At 38.3% G+C, this 10683-nt stretch overlaps 1 protein-coding gene across 1 annotated transcript; it reads right to left on the reverse strand.

The window, feature by feature from the left end:
* Nucleotides 1–340: 340 nt before the first annotated feature.
* PSMC3 (proteasome 26S subunit, ATPase 3) lies at nucleotides 341–9565 on the reverse strand. Its single transcript, XM_014055161.2, has 12 exons — nucleotides 9415–9565; nucleotides 9138–9218; nucleotides 7397–7522; nucleotides 6472–6576; nucleotides 5315–5377; nucleotides 4445–4582; nucleotides 4151–4294; nucleotides 3325–3473; nucleotides 2225–2321; nucleotides 1720–1865; nucleotides 730–811; nucleotides 341–579 (listed from the first exon to the last, which is right to left on the reverse strand). The coding sequence occupies exons 1-12, from the start codon at nucleotides 9439–9441 to the stop codon at nucleotides 469–471; spliced, it is 1269 nt and encodes a 422-aa protein (XP_013910636.1). The 5' UTR covers nucleotides 9442–9565; the 3' UTR covers nucleotides 341–468.
* Between the last annotated feature and the right edge of the window lie 1118 nt (nucleotides 9566–10683).

Below are 10683 nucleotides of genomic sequence, written 5' to 3' on the forward strand. Positions count from 1 at the left end.
AAACTGCAGAAAAGTGGGAAAAATGGGAAAAACCCTAAGTTTTACCTCAGAGTTAAAACAAAATATAGTTTCATATCAAATGGTTTGCAGATTTTGGATTTAGTTGAAAATTTATATAGGTGTCTTCAGAATCTTATAGGTAAAACCTGAAATGTTAGTTAACAATGAAGACAAATTGTGAAAGTGTATCGAAGATTCAAGCACAAAAGCAAGGGATGACATGATCAGATACATGTTGGTGTTTGAAGAGATTAATGAAAGAAGTTTCATATACATGAATTTCCTCCATAATTAATATTTGTTTTCCATCTTCAACCAAATATAACAGCAGCAGTCTCAGTTAGAGGAAACATTTTTATTAATTTATTTTTTTCATAAGTGAAAGGAGTTCACACAAGGAACTCAGTTGCAAAAGTTAACTCTGAACTTTTTGTATCAAGGCTTTAATATTCAATTTAGGAGCAAAAATCAGGCATAATATTGCAAATTGGCTTTTTTCTTGGCCTGCACCTCCAAAATTCCTTCCATGTAATCTTCATGGGTAAGTTCCGTTGCTCCGTGCCGAAGGGCAATCATTCCCTGACCCAAGAAAGGGGAAAAAAGCATTCAGCAAAAGTGCAATATAGCTGACATAAGAAACTATAATTCTTTTGTTGTATAAAGTCTCCATAGGTCAGCAGTTAGGGGGGAAAAACAGACTTCCAATGGAAACGGACCAAACCTACTTACCGCTTCCACACACACAGCCTTGCACTGTGCACCATTGAAGTCATCTGTGCATCGTGCCAGCTCTTCATAATTCACATCAGGACTGCAGAGAACAAGAGTTTCATTAAAAAAAAAACTCAGTGGGAAAGATATAAGACTTAATATTGAACATAGCCCACATAAACCACCCCAATTTGCCCTTACTTTATTTTCATTTTCCTAGAAATAGGGAAGGACAAGAAATGAAGACCTGATCTAACCTCTGAATCTAAAATTCAATCTTTGTTGTGGCATCTCAATTTTTATTATTGTAATATTTTGCTACTATCTTCACAGTCATACAGATTAGAAACTTGCTTTTCACAAAATAGCTAAATTCTGAAAAAGTGTAATAGTCTTTAGTTAATGCCATATTCAGAGGCAGCTATTGTCTTTTTTGCACTAGAAGATGCACTCCCCCCTCCTCAAAAAAGTGAGTGGAAATGTCTGTGTGTCTTATACAGCAAATATTGGTGTGGTGGTGGTGAACGCTCCATTGCTCCCTGGCTGCTGGCAGCAGCAGCTCAGCTCAGTTGACCGGACAGCTGATTGGCAGTTGGATCGGCCTCCCGTAATACCATCAATCAGCTGTTCTGGGCAACGGCGATTGCTGCCACCTAGAACAGCTGATTGGCGATATTAGGGGAGGCAAATCTTAGCAGCTCAGCTGAGTTGACCGATGGTGGGCGGAACTCTGATGAGCCACGTGCTGGGATTATGATAACGTGCTGAAGCTGACCAGGCTGTTTGCTGCAAGGACGCTAGCCAGATGAATACCAGATGGATGCTGGGAGGCAGAGGCAGATTTTCCCTCCCTTGTTTTCCTCCTCTAAAGCTAATTTGTGTCTTATGGTCCGGGGTGTCTTACAATGCAAAAAATACGGTAATTATGGCATACTCTGAATAAAAATGATTCCATAATTCATTGTGCACTCAACATCATCCGAATTACATTCCCTTTCTGTTTAATACCTGACATTCATTTTGCGTGAATGGATCTGCATAATCCTGGCTCTGGCCTCTTCATTGGGCATTGGGAATTCAATCTTGCGGTCTAACCGTCCCGAGCGTAGCAAAGCAGGATCTAGGATATCAACACGATTGGTTGCAGCAATCACCTGGATAAAGGACATACTTTGTAGTTGGGAACACACAGATTCTATATACTACTATTAAATTATGGTAATAGATACGAGCAGTCCTTAGCTTTCATGTAACCCCCGGATGAATTATGATATGGTATACATATTTTCACTTCATATAAGCTCCCCGCTCTTCAAAAAAAGATTTAACATTCTAGCCCTGTTCATCCTGCACCATAGGCTAATAAAATATTTTTAAAATAATGATATTCAAAGCTATTAAAAAACTTCAGCTTGGTCACCAATCTGATTTCTAAAGCTACTCTGTAATAACTGTTTACAAATATTATTGAGTCACAAAATTGCTTCCTATATTAATGACAGGCAAGAATTACCTTGACTTGTGTGTTGGGTTGAAACCCATCAAGCTGATTAAGCAATTCCAACATGGTCCTCTGTACTTCACGATCACCAGCTTTTTCACTGTCAAATCTGGTGGAAAAAACAAAGATTTATTTTTTATTACCCATTTTCTGTTTTATTACCATTTTCTGTAGAAATATATATAGACTTAATTAAAATACTACTTTGAAGTAATAACAAAAAACCATTTCATGTTGTCAAAGCCCATGTACTTAACATACCATGTTTTTATGTAAATATAATTTCCTGTACCAGCAGTAATGGACTAACTGAGGAAGGGGGTTTAATCTACTGTATTCTTCTATGCCGAGGCAGCTGAGGTCGTAGAATTTTGTCCTTCAGTTGACATCCACTGAGCCAAAGACAGTTAATTTTGCATATATTGTTGCCAATATACATTTAGAATTATGACTGGCAATCGTAAGAAAGAAAACAAACACTGCCTTCTTCCACCTCAAAGTAGATGTTACAAGGATCCATGTATCTAGATTTTAAGATAGATCTACAGCTGTAGAACAGAGGGCAAAATGCTGTGACTCTTAATAGTTTCTGTCCCTTTCTGTATTTTACTCTTCCATCCAAGAGCATTAAGCCATAACAAATTTGAACATAGCAGCAAAGAGCAACCAATAAGAGAGAATCTGGCCCCCTTGAGAAAAAAGTCCAAAAGCATTTCAATGAATTGCTGCAAACATTGACTGATTAAAAATGAAGATAGCAGTAACAGAATGGACTGTCTTGTAATTGGTTGTAAGTGGTTGCTATTCAGTAGGTACACTTCGCACTGGACTTTACTGCAAACCTCACATTGTATTTCATAAACAAATAATTCCCAATTATTATGCAACCTTACTATTATAGTAGCTGGCATATAGCATATATAAGCCTCTGAAAATTGTTAACTACACATGCTAGTTGTAGGTCAAAAAATGTATACAGTATATATTCTTCAAGAGTTTGGGGTGATACTAATTAAGAACCAATCTCTAAACGAACACCATTGCCATAGTTGGGATATATGAAGAATGCCGGCTCTAACTCAAAACTTGTAGACCGAGAATCCAGCTTTTACCTCTTTGTGCCAATGGCATCAAGTTCATCGATAAAGATGATAGAAGGTGCTTTCTCCTTGGCCAATGCAAAGGCATCTCGGACCAACTTGGCTCCGTCACCAATAAACATCTGCACCAATTGTGGACCAGCTAGTTTCAAGAATGTAGCCTAAAACAAGGCAAGAAATAAGATATGTATACTCTATGTTCTGCCTTAGTGTAGTACTCTAGGTAACTAAAGAAATGATATTAAAGGTAATAATTTGCAATCCATAATGTTGGAGTAATTTGGTTCAGCTCCATGTTCAATATGGAAATGACTAAATCACTAAATCCAGTTCCCAAAATTTCTGGCAAGAGGGAATCTAGCAATGCTTTAAGCAAATCTTTCCATTGCTTAACAGATCTAACTATAAATTCTTGTTAATAGTCTAAGGTTGGTTCTTGTCTTGTTCTTAATTCAAACAGAAAATAGGTCCATTTTTTGGTCACACGATTTTTATGGATTGCTAACACGTTTCCCTTTACTCTCCTCTTCTTCAGTTCCTTCAACTGCTACTCCTTATTTTAGGCTCCTTATTGTTTTGGTACCTGTATTTGAAATTCAGTTTCTTTATAGCCATTTTAAAATGTTGGAGACCAAAGTCCAAGAAAAGCTAACCAGAGCAGAAAATAAATTTTCGTAGGCCACAACAGAGCTATTAGAAACACAGAGAATAGTGTAAATACTAAATTAAAAATCAGAAGGAATAGGTTCACCCTCAGTATAATGTCGTTAATATAAAAAAAAACCTCTGAAGCATTTCATAAATTCGGAGAAGACCTCAGCATTCACATCGGTTTTACCTTTGTCTGTGCAGCACAAGCTCTGGCCAAGAGAGTCTTTCCTGTTCCTGGAGGTCCATACATCAGCACCCCTTTAGGAGGTTGGATTCCCAGGTTTTCAAATTTCTCTTTATGATTCATTGGCAGAACTATCGCTTCTACCAGCTGTAGAAACAAAAAGTAAATGAAATCATTTTCTTAACTGCTGAATCCCTGCTGGCTCTGTAATCTTGATTACAGAACAGGTTACCTAAAATGTTTTCAAAGCTCTATAAATATTAAGCCACATAAATGGAATTAGTAGCTTCTCATTACCTCTTGGATTTGTTTATCTAGCCCTCCAATATCACTGTATTGTTCTGTAGGTCTCTCATCCACTTCCATGGCTTTCACTCTTGAGTCGTATTCTGTGGGCAAGGTTTCCAAAATCAGGTAGGAGTCTTTGTTCACTCCCTGCAAACAAAAATCCACAAAAATGCTTTTTTGAATTCTACCTCTCCCCCATTTTCTCACATCTTACTCATGCAGTTACTAAGAGGGTGGAGAACTCTATTCCTATTATACACTAAATGGATTCACTACATAGTAATATGAAAAAGCAGGGGAGGAAAAAAAAGGGCAGAATACATTATTCTCAGTCGCTTGAGAAATATTAAATTTGCCCTTAAAGTATTATTTCAGAACATTAAATGCAATGAGCACTACTGTATCAATTTATTCTATTAAAAAGAGAAAGATGTAAGTTTTTGCTTGTTATGTAAGGCACTAAACAGCTTTGAGATGAGAGAAAAGCAATAGTGGTAGATGATACAAAACAAAATGGTAATTTAAATTACAGCTGAAATTAAATATGCCACGATTCAGACTTATATAAAGTACATTATATATTATTAAAACAATATTAGGCTGTTTTTCTGTTAAAGAACTATAGGTGTTTGCAATCCAAATTCATTTATCTGCCATACTTGAAACTACTGATCAGCATACTTCCCAACCACATTGCAAGAGAGGTCTACTAAGGACTGAATAAATATTGCACAGTCACATAAGGATTAACTGCAATAAGCAAATTTACAAATACTGTGAAAGTCAAAGGAACAATGGGTTATCTATGAAGTTTCTTTGTTTTTAAAATCAAGGTATATATTTGGTTATTCAGTCTTACACAGCATAGTAACTACTCACCACTAGATCTCCAGGCTTTAACTTTTCAGCATCAACTAACCCAATCACAGGCAAAAAGTAAGTCTGTTGAAGAAGAGGCAACAAAAATGTTTTCAGCTTGACCTAAGTCTTATCAGAATTGCTTGCATACATTATTTTGTGAACTAGTGGCAATTTTCACTTTAGATGTAGGCTGTCCTGGATTAAAATTGCAGATGCTTGTTAAGAACAAAATAGTTTATCTTAATTACAATATTTATTTCTACTTTGCTTTTTTATGCAAAGAGGCACAAAGAGGTTGAAATATATTCTACATCTAACATATAACCTTAAAATCACAGAAACCAAAATAGAACATTTCAGTTTAAAACTTATTCTCAAAAATGTCTAAATTCATACATTTTTGAGTGGGAACATGAAGACGATAGGCTTTTAGCAGATCACACAATTATCCTGACTAATCTTCAGGCTGGACATCCTCTAGACAAGTGATGGTGAACCTTTTAGGCACCAAGTGCCCAAACTCCCACACATGCATGGCAGAGACCCAAAAACATGTGCGCATACATGGCAGAGACCCAAAACAGAGCTGGGGTGATGGTGCGTGTGCCCAGGGAGAGGACTCTACCTGCCACCTCTGGCATGCGTGCCATACATTCACCACTACTGCTCTAGATAAACAAGCTTTAAAGTTCTTAAGCATAGCCATTATTGAGAAATCTGGAAGCTTAAGGATGTTTATCTGGAGGATGTCCACTTGGAGAAGATGAATTTCGACTATCATGAGATTCACCAAATCAAACAATATAGGAGTATCACTCAACTGTTTTTTCCATGTTCGAGAAATTATATTGAATTCTAGGCATCATTAGTGAGAAAGATGTCAAGTAGTACATATTGTTGAGGGCCCCGGCCAGTTGGAATGGTCAACACTGAAGTGGATCTTATTAATGTAAGGCAATATCAAGTGTTTTTTCTGGTAAGACAAGACAATCAGGGCAACCTGGTCTACCCAACTATGGGACAGAGCACACTGCTTCTGCTTTCACAACAAACTATTTTTGTGTTGAATTTATAAAATATAAATTATTTTATATTTTATAATTTTTAAAATATAAATTCAGCATAAGGCAATATATGTTTATGTAATTAAAAGTACTTTGTTATGCTGCTTTCACCTGTCGAGTAGAGGTTTTGATGACAGCACACTTGCCCTTCCTTTGTGAATCAAGATCAATATTTGCTCCATCTTCTTCCTGGTCATTGGGGTCAACATCCAGCAGCTAAAGATGAAAAAAGATCAGATGCAAACCTGGTTATTGGTCAAACATATAATGTTATCACAGTGTACTCCTGTCATATACAGCAGTGGACAAAGGCACTCGATATTTAGTAGTCTAATGAGAAGTTCTCCTACAAGCTCTTCAAAATGTTATAGATCCCACCTCTCAAAAAATGACAGCTTTCTTTTGTTGAGGAAAGCAGGGGACTCACAGAAATAAATGCATAAATAAACTATAAAGTAATAAAATCATCTAATTATAAATCTTAAGTTGATGTAATCAGGCAGTAGATCACTTATTTTCACCTAAAAAGCAAGTTGTGGCAGTGATCCTGTTTCTTCCTGAAAGGGGAATGTTTACAGAATCAACTTCACCTATAACAGCCTACCTGTACTATAAAAATATGCAATTTTTATGTTTACCTTTCTCTGAAAACAGCCAGGTTAGCAAGATAGAAACAAATTTGACTCTTGTATCTGCAACTTAGCATCACCCGTCATCCCACTTCAAGAATCATTTCTTCCAACATTTTCCTGAGTTCTTTTTTAAAAACAGGATTTCTGATTGTAATCACTGATTTATACATGCTTACTCTGAAATTACACTCATTCTCTTTCATAAATCTTTTGGATTGCAGCTGAGAAATTATACCAAAAAAGAATATCAAGTCAGATTATTAAAAAGTGACATCTTTTTTAAGCAGGACCAAGTTATAATAATCTCATTTCGCACTCCCCATTTCCTTTTTTTTTTCTTCAGGGAATTCACTCATACAAAAATTATAATATAGATGCTATTGGTTATACTGTAAGAAACATACCTCTATGACATTGGATACAAGGTATGGCAGAGTTTTATTCACTTTGATCTTTTCACTATTTTCTTTAATCTTGTCTTTCATTGCTTGTAGCTCATGAGTTACTCTCAGTACTTCACTCTTCATGATCTGAAAATCCAGAGCAATTATTCTTAAAAAGCAATTATTAGCTTTCCTGCAAATATGGAAGAAGATAATGAAAATAGGGGAAATACTAGGAACCAAATGAATCAAAAATAAAATGAAATAGCAAAATAACTTGGTTTTAATAGAGGTAATCGGTTTTGTGGAATTCATTTTCTGAGGAAAAAACAAATCAGCAATTATTTTTAAAAATATTGTGTAGCAAGCAAGCTCTTGTGAAAACTGCATGAGAATCAGTATATGGCTATCATGCATTCACATGATAATAAGGGAAAGACAAAATAAAGGCCACTTTATTTCATTCCCATAACACTATTACAGTATTGCCTAAAGACAGGAGATACAGTTTATGGGAATATGCCAGAATGGGTGAACTTTCCACGAACCAAATTAAGTTTTGTACCTGTTAGCTCAGTGAACAAATTTAGAATTGGGTTGAACGGCTGACTTTTAAATAGATTACATCATAATTATGCAACCCATAGTACATTAAAAATGCAGCTTACCAGCATTTTAAAAAAGAATAATCAAATTGATTTATGCCGAGTTCCTCCAAACTTCACTGTCACCACCAGTTCCAGCAATACTGCCATCCCATTAGTCAGCTAACAATCTATTGGCATACCATGTATTCCTTTGCAGCCAGATGTTATTACAATCAAACCTTTATTGTCAATGCACAACCTGTGTACAATGTACAGTGTACAATGAAATTGGTTTAATTTAGAAGCCCTTTCTCCTCTATGAGTTATTACAGCCTGCCACAATCCATATTAACACAGATTCCTAGAGAATATGGTATGGCTTTACAAATATCTACGGGCACTAGATATTTGTAAGGCCATACTATGTTCTGGTATACCATACCAGAAATTATAATCGGTGCCACACCAAAGGTAAGCTGGAGAGAGAAGTCTCTCCAAACTTCCTTCGTGTCACTTGGCTACCCCCAGAAGGCTCAGAGCATCTCCTAGTTGCCATTTCTAGCATTTACAATCTTTTGTTCTCTCACCCGGACTGCCTTGCTGTTGTTTCTTTCCTCGCAGCTTCACAGTTTAAAAGCCTAAACCTGTGATCAAGCTATAATTAAAGCACCCTTTCCCTCCAATAAGCCAGCTTAAGAATCAGCGCCAAGGCTACAGGACATCCTTCTCACAGGCGGCTTTGCCCCGGAGCAGTGTTTCTCAACCTCAGCCCTTTGGGCGGACTTCAACTCCCAGAATTCCTCAGACATTACCGCTGTAGAGCTTTGCTGGCTGACGAACTCTGGGAGTTGAAGTCCACAAGTCTTAAAGTTGCCAAGGTTGGAGACCACTGCTGTAGAGAATCAAAGCTAGCCAGGTTTTGAAGAGGCGCCGGGAACGCTTTTGGGTCAGGCCGTTTTTTAAAAATTTGTTTTTCGCTTTCAGCATTCTCTCTACAAAAGCAGGCCAAAAAAAAGGGCCTGCTGAGTGTAGCCTTGCAAGGGAGAGAGGGGGGAATATAAAACACCCAGACGGCCCGAATCGCAAAGGCACTCAATACAATTTGTAGGCACCCTAGAAAGAAGAGAAACTTTTAAGCCCAGGTTCCCAAGGCGGGAAACCCCAGCTAAACCGACCTTGATCTCACTATCCAGCAGGCGGGTTCGCTGGACGATCTCTTCCGTGGACATCTTCAACACCTCTTCCCCGATGCTATCCTAGAGAGAACAGCCAGTCATGGCAAAAGGCAAACGGGTGGGCTCTGCCGATCACGGACCTTCCCAGCCAGGCCCGCTCCCTTAGGGAATTTTTGCAAGCCCCCCCGCCTCCCACCACAAGGCGACTGTTCTCACTACTAATATTGGCCGCCGGCCCCACATTCTCGGCAATAATGCCGTCTCCGGCTTTCCTTACCTCCGCCTCATCCCAAACCGACGCCATTTTTTTTCCCTCAGGAGAAGAGCTGATCTTTGAATTCCGGGGAGCAGATACCACACGCTGGAGAAAAACAAGGGTTCTCTCCTCTGCCGTGAAAACCAACGCTTTTTTCCCCTGTTAGCATCGCCACCACATTGGCCTCCGCCGCCCTTTCAATTTAATTAGTTAGCTTTGAGCTACTTGTCGAATCTGCCACGGTTACGGTGACCCGATCACGTGACCGCGCCCAATTCTTGCCGAGCGGGTGGCATTTTTCTCAGTTCCGCGGCTGAAATCTCGCCGCCATCTTAGTCAGGGGCAAGAGCGGAAGCCCGCCTTGAGTCCGTAGAGATAAAAAATAAACAGAGTCGGCAGGTGGTTTCACATAAGGCCGGTTTTCTCGGTGCCCGGAAGAAAACGCCACCCGCGTGAGCGGACCACGGGCGTGATAACGCGCTTTTAGTGTTAGTCTGAAATTTCATGCACGGTTTTCAATTTTTCAAACTCTTTTTCTTTCGCAAAAGATTCCCACATGCTAACTGGGGAGTTCTGGGAGTTGTAGTTCTCACATCTTAAAAGTTGCCAAGGTTTTTTAAACCCCCCACCCTCCCAAACACTAATTTAGACTAAGAATGCTGTCAATTTAATTTGGCGTTCTTATTGGTTCTTGTATCTTATACCCGCACAGATATCGATAGCTGTGGCAGCATGTGTTCAAAATCAAGAAATGTTTTGTAATATCAGCTTTGCCTCCTTGGGATAGTGTGCCTTGGTGATTCCTTTGACCACCATTTATCTCCAGGCAGCACCTCCTCCTTTAACTCCAGAAAGTGTGTGTAGCGGGGTGGGAGGAAGGTTGATAATCTGTAATGCTTTACTGCCAATGAAAACGTAAAAAATGAAATCCCTCATCTAATGGAATTGCTTGGCTTTATACAGTAGTGTTACAGCTATAGGCACAATGGTAGAGATTTCAGCTATTCTCCCCTTCAGTCTTACTAGAGAAAAAATAATAATCAAAACTATAAAATATTTTAAATTTTGAAGGCTTTTTGATGCTGCAGGTACAATTGTTTTTTTTTTAAGAAATCCGTTAAAAATCTAATCCTCCCAGTAGATCACAAGGTGGTGCTATGGCAAGCAGAATTTCTCCATCCTGTTATTACAAAATGTTAAGAGAATACAAGAACATGCCTGTTATAGAATGCACTTATACAAGGATACAACTAATAATAGATGCAGCAAAAGAAGTAGAAGAGTTTCTGT

Source organism: Thamnophis sirtalis, unplaced genomic scaffold (genome assembly GCF_051295495.1).
Source record: "Thamnophis sirtalis isolate CommonGarterSnake01/CBP01778 unplaced genomic scaffold, rThaSir2_p1.2 scaffold_1, whole genome shotgun sequence".
NCBI classification, from domain to species: domain Eukaryota; kingdom Metazoa; phylum Chordata; class Lepidosauria; order Squamata; family Natricidae; genus Thamnophis; species Thamnophis sirtalis.

What these genes read in the sequence shown, in the direction of transcription:
- PSMC3 (XM_014055161.2), bottom strand. Translation starts at nt 9,441, where the DNA reads ATGGCGTCGGTTTGGGATGAGGCGGAG. An exon ending in CGGTTTGGGATGAGGCGGAG is followed by an intron (nt 9,219 to 9,414) that starts GTAAGGAAAGCC and finishes TGTTCTCTCTAG; the next exon opens with GATAGCATCGGGGAAGAGGT. An exon ending in AGGCTGTGTGTGTGGAAGCG is followed by an intron (nt 580 to 729) that starts GTAAGTAGGTTT and finishes TTCTTGGGTCAG; the next exon opens with GGAATGATTGCCCTTCGGCA.